Raw genomic sequence first — 22,379 nt, 5'->3', positions numbered from 1 at the left:
TACTATAGGTAAACTGAGACCGGCAAGCTAAAACAAATGTTCATACTGTCTGTATGGTGTGTATGTGCTGTTTGTACAGTGTGTATGTACTGTCTGTACGGTGTGTACGTACTGTCTGTACGGTGTGTACGTACTGTCTGTACGGTGTGTACGTACTGTCTGTACGGTGTGTACGTACTGTCTGTACGGTGTGTATGTGCTGTCTGTACAGTGTGTACGGTGTGTATGTGCTGTCTGTACAGTGTGTACGGTGTGTATGTACTGTCTGTACGGTGTGTACGTACTGTCTGTACGGTGTGTACGTACTGTCTGTACGGTGTGTATGTACTGTCTGTATGGTGTGTACGTACTGTCTGTACAGTGTGTACGGTGTGTATGTACTGTCTGTACGGTGTGTATGTACTGTCTGTACGGTGTGTACGTACTGTCTGTACGGTGTGTACGTACTGTCTGTACGGTGTGTATGTACTGTCTGTATGGTGTGTACGGTGTGTATGTACTGTCTGTACAGTGTGTACGTACTGTCTGTACGGTGTGTATGTACTGTCTGTACGGTGTGTACGTACTGTCTGTACGGTGTGTATGTACTGTCTGTACAGTGTGTACGGTGTGTATGTACTGTCTGTACAGTGTGTACGTACTGTCTGTACGGTGTGTATGTACTGTCTGTACGGTGTGTACGTACTGTCTGTACGGTGTGTACGTACTATCTGTACGGTGTGTATGTACTGTCTGTACGGTGTGTACGTACTGTTTGCACGGTGTGTATGTACTGTCTGTACAGTGTGTACGGTGTGTATGTACTGTCTGTACAGTGTGTACGGTGTGTATGTACTGTCTGTACAGTGTGTACGTACTGTCTGTACGGTGTGTATGTACTGTCTGTACGGTGTGTACGTACTGTCTGTACGGTGTGTATGTACTGTCTGTACGGTGTGTATGTACTGTCTGTACGGTGTGTACGTACTGTTTGCACGGTGTGTATGTACTGTCTGCACGGTGTGTAAGGTGTGTATGTACTGTCTGTACGGTGTGTACATACTGTCTGTACGGTGTGTATGTACTGTCTGTACGGTGTGTATGTACTGTCTGTACGGTGTGTATGTACTGTCTGTACGGTGTGTACGTACTGTCTGCACGGTGTGTATGTACTGTCTGCACGGTGTGTAAGGTGTGTACGTACTGTCTGTACGGTGTGTACGTGCTGTCTGTACGGTGTGTATGTACTGTCTGTATGTACTGTCTGTACGGTGTGTATGTACTGTCTGTACGGTGTGTATGTACTGTATAATGTACTATTCAAATATTCATACTGTAACTATGGCTGTATGTTAAATACAGACTGTATATAGCTAAAGTTTAAGATTGTACTGTATAAGAAGCTAAATTTTAAGATTGTACAGTATAATGAGCTAAATTTTAAGATTGTACTGTATATTGAGCTAAATTTTAAGACTGAACTGTATCTTAAGCTAAATTTTAAGACTGTACTGTATAAGAAGCTAAATTTTAAGATTGTACTGTATATTAAGCTAAATTTTAAGACTGTACTGTAGAAGAAGCTAAATTTTAAGATTGTACTGTACATCACTCTAAATCTAAGCTACGTCAGCTTGCACTATGCTTTCTTTAATAGCTTGCTGAATTATGTTGAATGCAAGTACTAGGATTTGTGACACATTTCAAACAATAGATATTTTGTAACAGGATTGAAATTTGTATTCATAAATAAAACGTGAGTAAAATAAAAACTATCAAATTATGATACTGTGCACTATATCTTTCTGTGTTTTATTGAACTGTAAATTTAAAAGAACACAGCTTATAAAATTAGATTAAAATTTGAATGTAATTTTATTGGAAGGAATGATTTTCATCTAGAAGCGCTTTGCTGTGTATGCTGCTGTAAGCAGACAATATTGTCTTCTATCGCTGAATTACCCAATCTATTTTCGGGACCTGTTAGAATGGAAATCGCTACATTGTTAAAAATCATAGATACATTAACATCCTGGCATGATTGTGAAATACTGTGAAGAACAATCTAACTGAACAGAGACTACAAGTTATATAGACTTGGTCCTGTAAAATTCCAGATTTTACACGTAACTGCAGAACTGTAGCTCTCTGGGTCTTTCTGAATTTTTTTCCAGGGTTCTACAGTTCTGCAGCAAGTGTACTATATTTCATCCTTGCATAATATATGTATTACAATTTAAATAAACAGAGACTTCAAAATCATAGACCTGGCCCTGGGGCCATAAAAACTTTTAAAATATGTTAAAATATTTTCACTTTTGACCTAAGTCTAATTTTATAAATGGAACAGATGGTGAAAATGTGAGACTGGAATAAAAACAAGATGTACTGTGAGCAATGCTCACTAAGAATACCCCCCGCTTACCCCAATCTCCCAAAGGGTGTTGTTAATAGGTATAAATTACCTCTTTCCCGAGTGTAAAAATATGGTATGCCTTTGTAGAAGAAAATGGAAGATATAGTCCAAACACAAATCCATGGCATAAAACTATAATTTTGACCTTGAGATCAAAGGTCAAGGTCATAAAGAGGTCATGAATGTACATGACACATAGTCTCATGGTGATACACCCATGTCTTATGGTATGACTATGTCAAAATCCTATAATCAATTTTGACCTTGAGGTAAAAGTTCAAGGTCATATAGAGGTCATGAAGGTACTCGACACATCGTCTCATGGTGATACACTCATGTGTCAAATATGATATGCCTATGTCAAAGAACAAAGAAGTCATGGCCCTGAAACGAATCCATTGAAAAAACCTTTAATTTTGACCTTGAGGTCAAGGTCATATGGAGGTCATGAAGGTACATGACACATTGTCTCATGGTGATACACTCCTGTGAAGTTATGGCCCGGACACGAATCCATTGTAAAAACCTTTAATTTTGACCTTGAGGTCAATGGTCAAGGTCATATAGAGGCCATGAAGGTACTCGACACATTGTCTCATGGTGATCTACTTGTGTGCCAAATATGGTATGCCTAAGTCAAAGAACAAAGAAGTTATGGCCCGGACACGAATCTGCACAGACAGACAGACGGACGGATGGACAGACAGACGGACAAAGTGTTTCCTATATACCCCCCAGAACTTCGTTCGGGGGGTATAAAAATGAGTTTGTCTAAGTTTCATTGCCCCGGTCCCAGAGCCCTGTAAAGTTCCAGATTTTATATGTAGCTGCAGAACTGTAGCTCTCTGGGCCTTTCTGACCCCCCCCCCCCCCCCCCCCCCCAGAACTACAGTTCTGCAGTGAGTGTATTCATATGTATCACCAACAGATACCTGTCTGTGATTCTCAGAAGCATAGTTAACAATTTCATGAAATGGAGAACAAGGGAGAGGTCTGTCTTTATTGCTACATTTTTACTTTCAAAAGTTTTCCTACACCAATACAAACACACACTCCGTCAATGTATTACCCCTCAGCACATTAAAAAAATGTGTGTATACAAACATAAGCATAGTGAACAACACTTAGGTCAAAAAAATCAATAGATAGTTTCTCAGGCCAAAATTTAAAATTTTGATGAGGCAGACAGGCATTTTTGTTTTTTATTTGGCTGTAGCATGAGTTATCTTTCCTTTTTATGTTTGACTGCAGGCATGAGTTATCTTTCTTTTTATGTTGAATGCAGCATGAGTTATCTTTCTTTTTATGTTCAATGCAGCATGAGTTATCTTTCTATCTCATGCAGGTACATGTTTATATAGAATAATTACTTAAGTAATGGAATTTTTATTTATATATAAAATAGTTTCACATTAAAGTTTGATATTATTCTTAAACAAAAATTTACTTGTAATTTTATTAATCTATAACACAAGAGTTACGTCATATTCATAAATAAACATAAAAATTGAAGAGGAAAAAATTCATGTGGTACAGTACCTCCTTCTCAACGGATGCAGCAGTGCCTGAGAAACTATTGATTAACTTTTCTTTTTGCCTGACACAAAAGCTTAAACAACTATTTCAAATATAATGCAAATACAGTAAAACTCAGTTATAGTGAAGTCCTGAGGAACCTTTACTTCGCTATATCCGTAATTCATTGTATCCGTCTAATAGATCTGTAAAAACATTTACAGAAAATTGCAGTAACATCCTTTTCATTTTCCCTCATGTTGGGACTATCTGATATGCTCAGTGGTAATTACAAACCTTACATCAGAAAACTTAAGTTTGAGTTTTCTTTTATTTGAGTACAATCTTAGACTTCAGTCCTAATTTTGAGAAGTTTATTTTGAGAAAATTCCAGGTCAGATTGTGCAAGGAATATAGCATCATTAGCAACATGAATATGAACTTGGTTAAGAATAAATCTCTGTAAAAGTAGTAAACTTTGTCAATCTTTACCTCCACAGAAAACAAAAATCAATTCACTATATCCATAAATTCATTATGTATATCCAAATTTGTTACAACCATCAAATTTTTCCTAAAGATGCCAAGGAATCGGAAACTTCACTATCTCTGTGATTTCACTATATCCACATTCATACTAAATGAGTTTTACTGTACTATTTGTCTATCTAGCCAAATATTTTTGATGATACATATAAGCAGGGATAAATATGGATGATAGTTACCCTGGAAGCCTTTAGAAAAAAAAAAACACATCATAAAACTTATGTAATAAAACACACTGTGATGTTAAATACTGTACATTCCTGAGTTGAATTTCTGAGTTTGCATTTATATATGCATGAGTAAATAACTTTTACAAATTCGTAAAGTATCGAATTGGTTGCTAAAATACTACTGACAATGAATAAATATGGCAGATAAGATCTTTCAAATTGCACACTTAATAAATTATATGTAAAAAATAAAATTTAAATTATTTTAACGAAAAAAAATATTGAATAACCTCCATACACTGTGAACGAGAACATTTACGTACGGATTCTGATGAACATTAGCATACACTGTGAACGAGAGCATTTACGTATGGATTCTGATGAACATTAGCATACACTGAGAACGAGAACATTTACGTATGGATTCTGATGAACATTAGCATACACTGTGAACGAGAACATTTACGTATGGATTCTGATGAACATTAGCATACACTGTGAACGAGAACATTTACGTATGGATTCTGATGAACATTAGCATACACTGAGAACGAGAACATTTACGTATGGATTCTGATGAACATTAGCATACACTGTGAACGAGAACATTTACGTATGGATTCTGATGAACATTAGCATACACTGTGAACGAGAACATTTACGTATGGATTCTGATGAACATTAGCATACACTGTGAACTGGAGCATTTACGTATGGATTCTGATGAACATTAGCATACACTGTGAACGAGAACATTTACGTATGGATTCTGATGAACATTAGCATACACTGTGAACTGGAGCATTTACGTATGGATTCTGATGAACATTAGCAAAAGCAAGCGTACTTTGTAGTACAAGATTATTGTGCATACCGTATTTTGCCGAATATAATACGCATTGGTGTTTAATACGCACCCCCCACTTTGAGCCTAAAAGTTGGTGAAAAAACGCACTTCGGGTGTATAATACGCAGCAAAAATTTTGACCAAGCGGTAATCTTTATTTTATACTTGGTGTTAATTTTCACTTAATATTTTTACAGAAATGAATTCTAAACAACGCACAATAATTTGCAAACTTTTTGAGATGAGGTCTACATCGCGGTAATCTTCAATGAGAATCTTCAGGGAAATATCAACCCGGACAAGCCTGTTCATTTCAGCAAAGCTCGAGATTTTGTAGCATTAAAGTCTTAACTGACTCGATATTTCCTTTGTTGAAACTTAAAATCAATCTAATAGCCGATGTTATAAAAATAAAATTAAACAATTAAACTATCGCTTATTGTACTGTAATCAACACACCATGGTAGGTACAAAGATGCAAATTATCAACTCCTCGTTAACTACGATGACTATTAAAATGTGTGAAAAAAAATTTTGTTAGGTATTTCTTTACCCGGAGGGGGTATCTAACAAAAGCAGTGTACACAACAATGGCTTCGTAAAACACACGCTTTTACGCAAGAATAGTTATTTCAAAGATTCAAATAAGTATTTCATTAAAAATTAGGCCTATTCATAAAACTTACAGTAAACAAACTTTTAGCAAGTGACAAAATTATTTTCCAACAATTTTAGCACGTGTCAAGGCATTATTGTGTACACATGCTTTCAATAATGGCGGCATGCGATGTTATGAATAGTCAGATCCAATGCAATTTGATTGGCTGTTTGTTTCATGATAATTGAATTATTTAGATATTGTAAGTATATATATCACATTTTCTGCAATTTTACGTTTCTGTAGTAATTTTCTTGAGGTCGAATTTTCTAGTTAATAAATAGGTGAACGTGAAAAGGCGTACAGTATCCGAAGCCTTGGTCTTTGAGTGAAATATTACACTACTTAATCGCCGAGTTTCATCTGGAAAAAAAAGGTCAAAAACCTATTGTGGTATATAATACGCACCCCTTTCTGGCACAAAAATATTCTCTAAAAAAAGTGCGTATTATATTCGGCAAAATACGGTACTTTTCAAACACAAAACTTATGAGCATATATGTTCTTTTTGATTGCGAAACTTCAATACAGAATTTGTGAAATTACAGGAAAGACCAAACACAGCCTGTTATAGAACACAAAACAGATTTCACATGAAATAATTTCATGAAGTCAGTAAGAAAGTGCTCAAGTTGATCTGAACCTACTTTTTGCTCTCTCTCTTGAATTCTTTAGGAGGTTGTTTCAGTTTCATCAGTAGAAAATCTGGTTCTAACCGTCGCCCCATAAACGGAGGATTGGTGACGTCCTCGACTATTAATACATATTCACCTGAAATAATCCCAGCATTCCTTTACTGATGTTATTATAAATATACACTACATGTAAATACAGGGCTATTTTCGCCCAGTGTTATTTTCGCTTTTCTACACTTGAAGACAGTTTTGCTCTGTTTTAAATTTGCCCAGAAGCAGTTGTGTTAAAAGAGAGATAAGAGAGAAAACAGTTTTGCCCAGTCTGACGAGGGCAAAAAAGGCGAAAATAAAACATGGGTGAATATTTCCCTGTGTGCAGTATCCCTGAGTACATTTAACTAGTGCACCACTGATCATCAGTTTAAAGGGGCATGGACACAATTTGAGCGGAAAATTTTCAAATTTTATTTTTCCATCTTAAATGTTTACAATGTGTAACTAAGGTATTTCTTTTGAATTTGAATGTCAGTTGTTGAGTTACAAGAGAGATATAGAGCCTGCAATTCTTTGTTATGTAAACAAGGCCCGTGTCATGTTTTTATTTACATAGGTTAAATATACTAGTAAAAGTTTTGTTTTAAACATGATATTTTCTATGAAGCAATCTACAGTAAAACTCTGATATAGCGAATTTCTCGGGACCCTCTATAAAAATTCGCTATAAGCGTAATTCGCTATAAGTTTATAGCAAATTCATAATTCAAATATAACGAATTCGTTATAAAACTGATTTGTTCTATATGTATATCAGTTCTATAAGAAAACAGCAATCGATATACTTGCGTTTGTATTGTCTTTAAGAGAAATGAAGCCTTATAATATATTTTCGAGAAGAAATATTTTTATACTTGATATATGCACATTGATTTATATATGATAATTTATCTTGATGGATTATTAAGTCATGCAAAACATGTCGAGAGAGAAATGTCAACACAATTTTGCACCATACGTGTACAGTCTATTGCAATTGTCATTTACTTGTTGATGTACACAAATAAAGGAGTGTACGATAAAATAAATGCAATCAAACTTCAAATTTAATTAACGAGAATAGTAAACAATATCGACAATATATTTCCTACACGTATGTGTAAGTATTGAACCTTTCTTGAAAAATTACATACAGAAATTTGTAATAAATGTGAATCCTTTAGTCAATGGAAAACAATTGTTAAAAATCACAAAGAGTTTAAAATGAAAAAAATAAATTCGTTACAAAAGGTGATTTTTACGTTCATTTTTAATTCAAGGGGAATAGGAATTTACTTTGTTATATCCGTAAATTCGCTATATCCGTGTTCGTTATAGACGCAGATTTTTATATAGAATATATAAAGAATTTGCTGGGGAAATCTATTTCACTTCGCTATAGCCGTAATTTCGCTATATCCGTGTTCGCTATATTCGAGTTTTACTGTATATATGTAAACAAAAACATGGGTTTAGCCTTGTTTACAAAACAAAGATCTGTGAGTGTTAAAGTATCTCACTTGTAACTCAATAACTGATATTCAGATTTTTGCTGACCATTTAAGCATTGTAAACATTAGAGATGGAAAAATAGAATTTGACAATTTTCAGCTCAAATCGTGTCCAGTGTTTTCACTATCTCTTGCTCTCTATGTATTAAGCAGCGAGGAGTTCACGTACACGAATGACAGACTAATTTCAAGACATTGCACCACAACATGTACAAGAAAAACATACCAAGTTTGGCAAACTTCTCCTCCAATGCTTTCTGTTTTTTCGCTCGGAATTTATCAACTGAAAAATATCGGGTCAATTTTACAAAAATAGAAATAATTTCATTTACATATTAGTACCAGCTATATGTATACAGCAATATGAATGAACAGATGATCTTAAAACAGTCCAATCCAACTCTAGCGAACAGAACAGTAATTCTAAATCATCGCTGTCCAACTCTAGCAAACAGAACGGTAATTCTAAATCATCGCTGACCATTCTAATGAGCAGTTCGGTAATGCTAAGTTATCGCTGTCCACTCTAGTGAACAGTGCGGTAATTCTAAATCATCGCTGTAGCGAACAGTGCGGTAATTCTAAATCATCGCTGTAGCGAACAGTGTGGTAACTCTAAGTAATCGCTGTCCATTGTTATCCTGGCGTGTGCAAGCCTCCTTAGTGTGTTAGACAACAAATGTGGATAGAGAGGGAGCCATTAGAGAAATTAATTATTTTCAGAACATCCATTCATGTAAAAGTGATTAAATTTCTTCAGTTAGGGTCAAAATGTCAGCTTCTAAAATGAAGACAATGGTAAAATATTGTTTAATTCGGAGGAATTGTAAGATCAGTATAAGGCAGACGATTAAGTTGTCAGTGGTTAGATCGTGACCAGATAGTGGGTGTGTCGAGTGGTCGAACACGCCTTACATATTGTCGTGTTGCTAGGGGTCTCCTTGATTGAAGGTCGTCTCCTGGTAGGTTGATCTCGGAACTCCGCTGCAGGGTCAAGAACAAAGCTTTGTCATTTCAATTCCCAGTTGTCAACATGGTATCGAAATTCATAATTTGGTCTATATCATAATTTGGTCTATATCTTAATTTGATCTATATCATAATTTGATCTATATCATAATTTGGTCTATATCTTAATTTGATCTATATCATAATTTGGTCTTTATCATAATTTGGTCTATATCATAATTTGATCTACATCATAATTTGATCTATATCATAATTTGGTTTATATAATAATTTGATCTATATCATAATATGATCTATATCATAATTTGGTCTATATCATAATTTGATCTATATCATAATTTGGTCTATATCATAATTTGATCTATATCTTAATTTGATCTATATCATAATTTGATCTATATCATAATTTGGTTTATATCATAATTTGATCTATATCTTAATTTGATCTATATCAAAATTTGATCTATATCATAATTTGATAATTTGGTCTATAACATGATTTGGTCTATAACATGATTTGGTCTATAACATGATTTGGTCTATATCATAATTTGATCTATATCATAATTTGGTCTATAACATAATTTGGTCTATAACATGATTTGGTCCACAGTAAAAAATAAAAGAGCCTGTAGTGAAGTGCAGTGGACAATTTTTTATCATTATGATTTGAATTTCTTATAGCTGATAAGTTAATGTTTAAAACCACAGGCCCTGGGAATAAAAGTTTATCACTTCGCTGTAAGCATGGATTCATTTTAATCATGTTTGCTATAACCACATTTTACTGTATATCAATGATAGATACATGTAAGTAATTATCTTCCAAATTCATAAAAATTATACAATTAAAAAGTGCAAAATATTGATATGCTAACTGGTACATTGTTAATTAAACATATTATGCAACAATGAGCTCAAAATGATACATGTACTATTAAACATACTCTACTACACCAAGTTTAAAATGATGTGCTGATCGATTGGTGCCACACTAAGTTCTGTGTGCCTTTATAAAGTTTAAAATGATGTGCTGATCGATTGGTACCACACTAAGTTCTGTGTGCCTTTATAAAAACAGTGTTGTTCCTGACATGCAGCATATCCAGTGATGTTTCATGCAAGCTGTCCGTCAAAAAAATTAATAACCACAAAAAAAATACATGTATGTACAATCTCAAGCCAGTACATGTATATGAATTCCTGTTATTATAAGGACCAGGCACCGCTAGGTCATGTTTATAAAGTAGGTCATAAAAATTAAACATTAATAATCAGTTATACCGGTAATCATTTTCTCTAAATATAGATTTACAGTAGTTCTGAGGTTAAGCTGATTAGGATTTACTTTGAATCTTGTGGTAGTTAAGGTTAAACCCCTGGTAATCAGTAATATCATAAATCTCTTTAGGAAGGAATAACACACCAAGAGAATTTGATAGGGATGAAAAGTGGAGAAGTACAATAACATTTTGAGATTGGAAGCTTTCAAATTTACTTTATCTAGTCAAAAAAAATGCAGTTTAAGTTGAAAATAATCTGAACAAAATTTAAAACTTCTGCTGGACTCGAACACGCAATCTACAAATCAGCAGTCGACTTATGAACCGACTGACCTACCAAACAAATCAAATTTAAAAGGAATGCAAAAATATTGCTGATATCTATATTTCATTCGATCATGTTTTAAAAGGAAGTCAGCCATTATACCGGCGTAGTGTATATTTCCTTAAGTCATCCAATGACATAAATTGTGACTGAATACATGCACCAAAGCTGCCAATGTAAATCATCAACACGCACACTCCACGATCGTGACAAACAGGTTCTGTTTATAAATGTAACAAACCAATTAAAATGTGTACAGATGATATTATGATAGGGTACATAAGTTAGGTGAAACACACTGTCAAAGTTAACCTACAGATGCTGGGCTGCCTAGACATTGATGGTGTAAAAAGCTCTGAAATAAAATCAAACAAGTCCTCATGCCATAGCAACAGTCTAATTACCTAGCAACAGTCTGATTACCTAGTAATTACCTAGCAACAATGTAATTACCAAGCAACAGTGTAATTACCTAGCAACAGTGTAATTACCTAGCAACAGTGTAATTACCTAGCAACAGTGTAAATACTACAATGTACACAACAATTGCTGTCTTACAAACATTTATACTAGAATCATTCATTACTGTGTAAATTACTAGATATCTGTCTCCATTGAACATGCAGTGCATTAATTAGCTAAGAAATATAATACTTACAGCAAATTAATAATTAAGCTTTATTAACATAAACACCATTAACACATGAATTTTTAATCTCATAGCTTCAAACAGTTTAGTATAGCACCAATAAAAATCTGTATAAATTGTATTATATTGTTTTAATTTTTTAAAATATCCAGTATTTACCTACATGCTGGAATTATTAAAATAAATGTTAAGCAATTTTTTATGAGATCATTGAATAAAATTTTACTATCTTTAGAAAAAAAATTCATTTAATATCATTAAAACACCACCAGATAAAGTAATTTGCCTTTATTCTAAATCTGATCATACTAATTTATCACATAGTGTTCTTGTATTCAGCTGTATTTGAAAATCACATCTTTAAATACTTTTAATAACTTCCAAAGAAATTCATTTTTGAACTATTCATAAGACTCTATACCTATTTCAAAATGTATGCTATATTTCAATTTTTTTTTTCATTTTTGTGTACCTTTTGATCTCGATCTACTCTTTGACTGTAGTTTGGATCTCTCCTCTGCTTCCATTCGTTCAAACGGTCTGTATTTAGGAGGGGCTGGGGTCAAATGGAGGTCATCCCATTGACACAAGCCGTCCTTTGTTCTTAAAGAGGTAAGGGGAGGAAACTGGGGAACTGTGCTCTCTAGGTCAGGAGTCTCATCTATGGAAAAAAAAAATAGCATTTTAAAATTATTTAAAAGAGGTATGTCCCTTAAACTGTACAGCTAAAGTAATCCTCATTGATGCAAACAATATCAAGATTTTCTTTACAGAAAACCATTCTTTTTGTTTGCTTAATATGTACTTGATTTACTCAATGGATATGCATTTTGTTTTTTTAGTGCTCTTTTAGGCTCTCAGAACCAGACCATGGGTTTTACTCTCCATCATCTCGAAAATTATCCAGGAGTCAGATAACTCACCATTATCTCACAACTTATCCAGGAATCAGATAACTCACCATTATCTCACAACTTATCCAGGAGTCAGATAACTCACCATTATCTCACAACTTATCCAGGAGTCAGATAACTCACCATTATCTCACAACTTATCCAGGAGTCAGATAACTCACCATTATCTCACAACTTATCCAGGAGTCAGATAACTCACCATTATCTCACAACTTATCCAGGAGTCAGATAACTCACCATTATCTCACAACTTATCCAGGAGTCAGATAACTCACCATTATCTCACAACTTATCCAGGAGTCAGATAACTCACCATTATCTCACAACTTATCCAGGAGTCAGATAACTCACCATTATAACACAAATTACCTAGGATTGAGATAACTCACCATTATAACACAAATTACCTAGGATTGAGATAACTCACCATTATAACACAAATTATCTAGGATTGAGATAACTCACCATTATAACACAAATTATCTAGGATTGAGATAACTCACCATTATAACACAAATTATCTAGGATTGAGATAACTCGCCATTATAACACAAATTATCTAGGATTGAGATAACTCACCATTATTACACAAATTATCTAGGATTGAGATAACTCACCATTATAACATATATTATCTAGGATTGAGATAACTCACCATTATAACACAAATTATCTAGGATTGAGATAACTCACCATTATCACTCTCATTGCCCTTGTCCTCCTCGTCTTTCTCCTCGGGATTTTCCTCAGTCGTCACCTCCTTTTCATTTTCCTTGTTTTCATTTTCCTGCTTCTCCACATCCTCGTCTCCTGATTCTGCTCCTGGAGCTACACATACATCTCACAATGAAATTCAACTACACATACATCTCACAATGAAATTCAACTACACATACATCTCACAATTAAATTCAACTACACATACAACTCACAATGAAATTCAACTACACATACATCTCACAACGAAATTCAACTACACATACATCTCACAATTAAATTCAACTACACATACAACTCACAATGAAATTCAACTACACATACATCTCACAATGAAATTCAACTACACACATACATCTCACAATTAAATTCAACTACATACATACATCTCACAATTAAATTCAACTACACACATACATCTCAATGAAATTCAACTACACATGTGCATCTCACAATTAAATTCAACTACATACATACATCTCAATGAAATTCAACTACACATACATCTCACAATTAAATTCAACTACACACATACATCTCACAATTAAATTCAACTACACACATACACCTCACAATTAAATTCAACTACACATGTACATCTCACAATTAAAATTCAACTACATACATACATCTCAATGAAATTCAACTACACATGTGCATCTCACAATTAAATTCAACTACACATGTACACCTCACAATTAAATTCAACTACATATATACATCTCACAATGAAATTCAACTACACATACATCTCACAATGAAATTCAACTACACACATACATCTCACAATTAAATTCAACTACATACATACATCTCACAATTAAATTCAACTACATATATACATCTCACAATTAAATTCAACTACACACATACATCTCACAATTAAATTCAACTACACATGTACATCTCACAATTAAATTCAAACACATATATACATCTCACAATTAAATTCAACTACACATGTACATGTCACAATTAAAGTTCAACTACACACATATACCTCACAATTAGAATTTAAAGGTGATTTTACCTTGGCTGTTTTCAGCAGGTGATTTGTCAGGGTCGTCCTGTTCATCATCATCTGGAATGTCGTCAATGTTAACGTTGATCTGGTCTGTGATTGGGTAAGGAACAACAGAGTACCCGCTGCAGAAAAAAACACGGCATGCATGACCGACGAAAACAAGATGTACTGTGAGCAATGCTCACTAAGAATACCCCCTGCTTACCCCAATCTCCCGAAGGGTGTTGTTAATAGGTGTAAATTACCTCTTTCCTGAGTGTAAAAATATGGTATGCATTTGTAGAAGAAAATGGAAGATATAGTCCGAACACAAATCCATGGCATAAACCTATAATTTTGACCTTGAGATCAAAGGTCAAGGTCATAGAGAGGTCATGAATGTACATGACACACAGTCTCATGGTGATACACCCATGTCTTATGGTATGACTATGTCAAAACCCTATAATCAATTTTGACCTTGAGGTCAAAGTTCAAGGTCATATACAGGTCATGAAGGTACTCGACACATCGTCTCATGGTGATACACTCATGTGTCAAATATGATATGCCTATGTCAAAGAACAAAGAAGTCATGGCCCGGACATGAATCCATTGTAAAAACCTTTAATTTTGACCTTGAGTTCAAGGTCATATGGAGGTCATGAAGGTACATGACACATCGTCTCCTGGTGATACACTCATGTGTCAAATATGGGATGCCTATGTCAAAGAACAAAGAAGTTATGACCCGGACACGAATCCATTGTAAAAAACCTTTAATTTTGACCTTGAGGTCAAGGGTCAAGGTCATATGGAGGTCATGAAGGTACATGACACATCGTCTCATGGTGATACACTCATGTGTCAAATATGGTATGCCTATGTCAAAGAACAAAGAAGTTATGGCCCGGACACGAATCCATTGTAAAAAAAACTTTTAATTTTGACCTTGAGGTCAAGGGTCAAGGTCATATAGAGGTCATAAAGGTACTTGACACATCATCTCATGGTGATCTACCTGTGTGCCAAATATGGTATGCCTAAGTCAAAGAACAAAGAAGTTATGGCCCGGACACGAATCTGCACAGACAGACAGACGGACGGACAGATGGACAGACAGACAGACAGAGTGATTCCTATATACCCCCCAGAACTTCATTCGGGGGGTATAATAAAATCTCTTCATTCCAGACCTCTCATGGCATGCATGACCGACGAAAATAAAATCTCTTCATTCCAGACCTCTCACGGCATGCATGACCGACGAAAATAAAATCTCTTCATTCCAGACCTCTCACGGCATGCATGACCGACTAAAATAAAATCTCTTCATTCCAGACCTCTCAGATAGAGGAAATCTTAGGGGGAAACAAATGTATAAAATATTGAATGCAAACACCTCAAATCCAGTTTGTAAGCAATGCAAATTTTCCTTTCACAAAACACATAAAGCTCTGAAAGAACAAGAGGTACTGTGAGCAATGCTCACTAAGAATACCCCCCGCTTACCCCAATCTCCCAAAGGGTGTTGGTAATAGGTAAAACTTCAGTATTATGATCCAAAAGGTATCTAGGAACACAGCATCTCCATGCGATGAAAAAAGCCATTAATGAATTTAAATGGAAACCATATTGCTACTTCGATGTCCAGTGCACGTGACCTTTGACCTTTTGACCCCAAAATCGATAGGGAACATCTTCATCTCATGGGTAGTCCATATGTATGATATGGTGACTGTAGGTGGAAAGGATAACGCTTTAGAGCCCGGAAACCATATTGCTACTTCAATGTCCAGTGCGCTTGACCTTTGACCTTTTGACCCCAAAATCGATAGGGAACATCTTCATCCCATGAGTAGTCCATATATATGATATGGTGACGGTAGGTGGAAAGGATAATGCTTTAGAGCCCGGAAACCATTGCGTCTACAGACGGACGGATGGACAGACAGACAGACGGACAACCCGATTCCAGTATACCCCCCCACAACTTGTTGCGGGGGGTATAATAAGTAAACCTGATTTTTATCAAGATTACATATATGCTGCAATAACTGCCCTTGATTTTAATCATTGCACCCATTACAATTTTATGGCATTGTGGAAAATGAGCATGTTCATTGTGGTTCAGTTTCCCCTTGTTTGAGGAGAATTTGAATTCCTGGGTATGTACAAACCACAAAAATCAACAAAAATTCATTGAAATTTAAACCCTAACCAAAATTCCTGACTTTACAGTATTTTCGTTGCACACAAATAGCCATCCATCCCCCTCCTGACTTCACCTACATAAATGTTTGTCTACTCTGGAGATTCAGGATTATTTCCATTCTATATCTAGTTTAATGAAGCAGTTCAAACTACATCATATCAGCTTCCTAGCAGTCTACTATCAAGAAAAACCTCATTTCTGATTAGAATTTTGAATTGAACATATTTCATGGTATAAATATACAAAGGGATTGTACAAGTTCTGAAAACTTAAAAAACCTCATTACTATCTACTTAATACATATACATGAATGTCTAAATGTATTTATGCATGACACACACAGATTTTCAATCCCCATGCATCTTTTTTGTATTCAATAAATGATGCAGATAGAGCATTAATTATATAAATTATAACATTAACGGTTTACAATTCTGCTGTTTGTGATATATTATCTTATATCACACTTATAACATTAACAGTTTACAATTCTGCTGTTTGTGATATATTATCTTATATCACACTTATAACATTAATGGTTTACAGTTCTGCTGTTTGTGATATATTATCTTATATCACACTTATAACATTAACGGTTTACAGTTCTGCTGTTTGTGATATATCATCTTATATCACACTTATAACATTAACGGTTTACAATTCTGCTGTTTGTGATATATTATCTTATATCACACTTATAACATTAACGGTTTACAATTCTGCTGTTTGTGATATTATCTTATATCACACTTATAACATTAACAGTTTACAATTCTGCTGTTTGTGATATATCATCTTATATCACACTTATAACATTAATGGTTTACAATTCTGCTGTTTGTGATATATCATCTTATATCACACTTATAACATTAACGGTTTACAATTCTGCTGTTTGTGATATATCATCTTATATCACACTTATAACATTAACGGTTTACAATTCTGCTGTTTGTGATATATCATCTTATATCACACTTATAACATTAACGGTTTACAATTCTGCTGTTTGTGATATATCATCTTATATCACACTTATAACATTAACGGTTTACAATTCTGCTGTTTGTGATCTATCATCTTATATCACACTTATAACATTAACGGTTTACAATTCTGCTGTTTGTGATCTATCATCTTATATCACACTTATAACATTAACGGTTTACAATTCTGCTGTTTGTGATATTATCTTATATCACACTTATAACATTAACGGTTTACAATTCTGCTGTTTGTGATATATTATCTTATATCACACTTATAACATTAACGGTTTACAATTCTGCTGTTTGTGATATTATCTTATATCACACTTATAACATTAACGGTTTACAATTCTGCTGTTTGTGATATTATCTTATATCACACTTATAACATTAACGGTTTACAATTCTGCTGTTTGTGATATATCATCTTATATCACACTTATAACATTAACGGTTTACAATTCTGCTGTTTGTGATCTATCATCTTATATCACACTTATAACATTAACGGTTTACAATTCTGCTGTTTGTGATCTATCATCTTATATCACACTTATAACATTAACGGTTTACAATTCTGCTGTTTGTGATATATCATCTTATATCACACTTATAACATTAACGGTTTACAATTCTGCTGTTTGTGATCTATCATCTTATATCACACTTATAACATTAACGGTTTACAATTCTGCTGTTTGTGATCTATCATCTTATATCACACTTATAACATTAACGGTTTACAATTCTGCTGTTTGTGATATTATCTTATATTACACTTATAACATTAACGGTTTACAATTCTGCTGTTTGTGATATTATCTTATATCACACTTATAACATTAACGGTTTACAATTCTGCTGTTTGTGATATTATCTTATATCACACTTATAACATTAACGGTTTACAATTCTGCTGTTTGTGATCTATCATCTTATATCACACTTATAACATTAACAGTTTACAATTCTGCTGTTTGTGATATTATCTTATATCACACTTATAACATTAACGGTTTACAATTCTGCTGTTTGTGATATTATCTTATATCACACTTATAACATTAACGGTTTACAATTCTGCTGTTTGTGATCTATCATCTTATATCACACTTATAACATTAACGGTTTACAATTCTGCTGTTTGTGATATTATCTTATATCACACTTATAACATTAACGGTTTACAATTCTGCTGTTTGTGATATTATCTTATATCACACTTATAACATTTACGGTTTACAATTCTGCTGTTTGTGATATTATCTTATATCACACTTATAACATTAACGGTTTACAATTCTGCTGTTTGTGATATTATCTTATATCACACTTATAACATTAACGGTTTACAATTCTGCTGTTTGTGATATATCATCTTATATCACACTTATAACATTAACGGTTTACAATTCTGCTGTTTGTGATATTATCTTATATCACACTTATAACATTAACGGTTTACAATTCTGCTGTTTGTGATATTATCTTATATCACACTTATAACATTAACGGTTTACAATTCTGCTGTTTGTGATATATCATCTTATATCACACTTATAACATTAACAGTTTACAATTCTGCTGTTTGTGATATTATCTTATATCACACTTATAACATTAACGGTTTACAATTCTGCTGTTTGTGATATTATCTTATATCACACTTATAACATTAACGGTTTACAATTCTGCTGTTTGTGATCTATCATCTTATATCACACTTATAACATTAACGGTTTACAATTCTGCTGTTTGTGATATATCATCTTATATCACACTTATAACATTAACGGTTTACAATTCTGCTGTTTGTGATATATTATCTTATATCACACTTATAACATTAACGGTTTACAATTCTGCTGTTTGTGATATTACAGTAAAACACAATTATAACAAAGTGCACTGCTGGGGAACAACAATTTTGATTCGTTATAAATGTAATTTGCTTCAATACAGCAGGAAATGAAATTCACTTTGCTGTAAGCCTAGCTTCATTATAAGTCTATCTGTAAGCATGAATTCATTATAAATGCGTCTGTTACAATCATGTTTCACTGTAAGCATGAATTCATTATAAATGTGTCTATTATAATAATGTTTCACTGTAAGCCTGAATTCATTATAAATGTGTCTGTTATAATAATGTTTCACCATAAGCCTGAATTCATTATAAATGTGTCTGTTATAATCATGTTTCACTGTAAGCCTGAATTCATTACAAATGTGTCTATTATAATAATGTTTCACTGTAAGCCTGAATTCATTATAAATGTGTCTGCTATAACCATGTTTTACTGTACATTTAATAACAAATTGTTTTATTTTACATTAGAAATATGGTACAGCCACATTACTTCAGAAGACCTTTCTTTTTTCCCTAAGCAGTACTGTATCATTAACTGACAGCACAATGATGGTCTCCGGAGGGAAAAAGAATTTTATATACTTCCTCACTCTCTAACATCAGGAAGTCTTCACATACAATGAATCAGTTTAATTTAAACAATATTTTATTCACAAGTAAGTGAATGGGATCGGGCAGCAGAAATAGCCTATTTAAACCCTCTCCTTACAACAATGAATCAACGAGACATCATCAATAATGTACCGGTAGCCGAACCAAAAAAATCTAAAATATCGTGCAGGTGAAAACTCCCAAGAATGATATTCAAGGTTTTATGACTTCACTGAGATAATTCAAAATTATTTTTCTAATGAAAAGCTTAATATTCTGAAACCTGTCAATATCTTTGTATGATGTTCAACCATCCATGAAATGCACACACACTTCAGTAAACACAATGCTTGCATGCTATTCATTGTTATGCTATTGATATCAAGTCAAACAGAGGATTAATATATTTTAACAAAGATCTTATGTGATTGAATTCTATAGACCATGTGTCTTATTACTGAAATCCACACACTTACAATGGAGTCTGTATCGGTTGTTCTTCAGCATCATCTTCAATCATATCGAACAAGGCATCTTCTTGGTCACCCCTGGATACAGGGGGGTAGTATTTAAATCCGGCCAGCAGGCGCACTTCTCGACCTTGGTCTAAAATTAGATACCATTATACATAAATCAAACCAGAAATACCCAGAAATCCGGACAATGCAGTCAGGATTATCCCACGGAGCATTAAGAACTGCTGTCACACGGACAATGCAGTCAGGAGTATGAACTTGATAAATTGTCGATTGATATACTTGTCCTGTTACGTTTAAACAAACTTCAGCTCTTCTAATAGCCATTCAATGTTGCTTTCAAAATATATTTTCAAACAAAACAACATAAAATTGAAAGAAAACTTTCTTCAGATCAAATTCTTATCATAATACATTCTGTCAATATAACTCACTGAGTACCTTGTAAATGTCTGTCAATATAACTCACTGAGTACCTTGCATAAGTCTGTTACTATAACTCACTGAGTACCTTGTATAAGTCTGTCAATATAACTCACTAAGTACCTTGTATAAGTCTGTCAATATAACTCACTGAGTACCTTGTAGAAGTCTGTCAATATAACTCACTGAGTACCTTGTATAAGTCTTTAATATACCTCACTGAGTACTTTGTATAAGTCTGCTACTATAACTCACTGAGTACCTTGTATAAGTCTGTCAATATAACTCACTGAGTACCTTGTATAAGTCTGTCAATATAACTCACTGAGTACCTTGTAGAAGTCTGTCAATATAACTCACTGAGTACCTTGTACAAGTCTGTCAATATAACTCACTGAGTACCTTGTATAAGTCTGTCAATATAACTCACTGAGTAACTTGTATAAGTCTGTCAATATAACTCACTGAGTACCTTGTATAAGTCTGTTAATATAACTCACTGAGTACCTTGTATAAGTCTTTAATATATCTCACTGAGTACCTTGTATAAGTCTGTCAATATAACTCACTGAGTACCTTGTATAAGTCTTTAATATAACTCACTGAGTACCTTGTATAAGTCTGCTACTATAACTCACTGAGTACCTTGTATAAGTCTGTCAATATAACTCACTGAGTACCTTGTATAAGTCTGTGACTATAACTCACTGAGTACCTTGTATAAGTCTGTCAATATAACTCACTGAGTACCTTGTATAAGTCTGTTACTATAACTCACTGAGTACCTTGTATAAGTCTGTCAATATAACTCACTGAGTACCTTGTATAAGTCTGTCAATATAACTCACTGAGTAACTTGTATAAGTCTGTCAATATAACTCACTGAGTACCTTGTATAAGTCTGTCAATATAACTCACTGAGTACCTTGTATAAGTCTGTCAATATAACTCACTGAGTACCTTGTATAAGTCTTTAATATAACTCACTGAGTACCTTGTATAAGTCTGCTACTATAACTCACTGAGTACTTTGTATAAGTCTGTCAATATAACTCACTGAGTACCTTGTATAAGTATGTTACTATAACTCACTGAGTACCTTGTATAAGTCTGTCAATATAACTCACTGAGTAACTTGTATAAGTCTGTCAATATAACTCACTGAGTACCTTGTATAAGTCTGTTACTATAACTCACTGAGTACCTTGTATAAGTCTGTCAATATAACTCACTGAGTACCTTGTACAAGCCTGTCACTATAACTCACTGAGTACCTTGTAAATGTCTGTCAATATAACTCACTGAGTACCTTGTATAAGTCTGTCAATATAACTCACTGAGTACCTTGTATAAGTCTGTTAATATAACTGACTGAGTACCTTGTATAAGTCTGTTACTATAACTCACTGAGTACCTTGTATAAGTCTGTCAATATAACTCACTGAGTACCTTGTATAAGTCTGTCAATATAACTCACTGAGTACCTTGTATAAGTCTGTCAATATAACTCACTGAGTACCTTGTATAAGTCTGTCACTACAACTGACTGAGTACCTTGTATAAGTCTGTCAATATAACTCACTGAGTACCTTGTATAAGTCTGTCAATATAACTCACTGAGTACCTTGTATAAGTCTGTCAATAT

At 33.8% G+C, this 22,379-nt stretch overlaps 1 protein-coding gene across 10 annotated transcripts in view; it reads right to left on the bottom strand.

Moving 5' to 3' along the window:
- Window positions 1-22,379, bottom strand: part of LOC125664308 (MORN repeat-containing protein 1-like) — a 47,260-nt gene that overhangs the window by 2,060 nt on the left and 22,821 nt on the right. For 7 of the 10 annotated variants that reach the window (XM_056152256.1, XM_056152260.1, XM_056152258.1 and 4 more), the window contains 7 exons: window positions 20,312-20,441; window positions 14,198-14,313; window positions 13,144-13,278; window positions 12,009-12,197; window positions 11,204-11,242; window positions 8,537-8,593; window positions 6,779-6,902 (listed from right to left, as the gene is read on the bottom strand). In XM_056152256.1, the coding sequence (XP_056008231.1) occupies window positions 6,779-6,902; window positions 8,537-8,593; window positions 11,204-11,242; window positions 12,009-12,197; window positions 13,144-13,278; window positions 14,198-14,313; window positions 20,312-20,441 (790 nt within the window). Of the gene's footprint in view, window positions 1-1,941; window positions 1,960-6,778; window positions 6,903-8,536; window positions 8,594-11,203; window positions 11,243-11,545; window positions 11,564-12,008; window positions 12,198-13,143; window positions 13,279-14,197; window positions 14,314-20,311; window positions 20,442-22,379 lie in introns of those variants that run through there. The other 3 variants (XM_056152250.1, XR_008799447.1, XM_056152248.1) reach the window with 3 other exon arrangements.

This window comes from Ostrea edulis, chromosome 1 (genome assembly GCF_947568905.1).
Source record: "Ostrea edulis chromosome 1, xbOstEdul1.1, whole genome shotgun sequence".
Taxonomy (NCBI): domain Eukaryota; kingdom Metazoa; phylum Mollusca; class Bivalvia; order Ostreida; family Ostreidae; genus Ostrea; species Ostrea edulis.
This window is presented reverse-complemented; position numbering and strand designations above follow the sequence as displayed.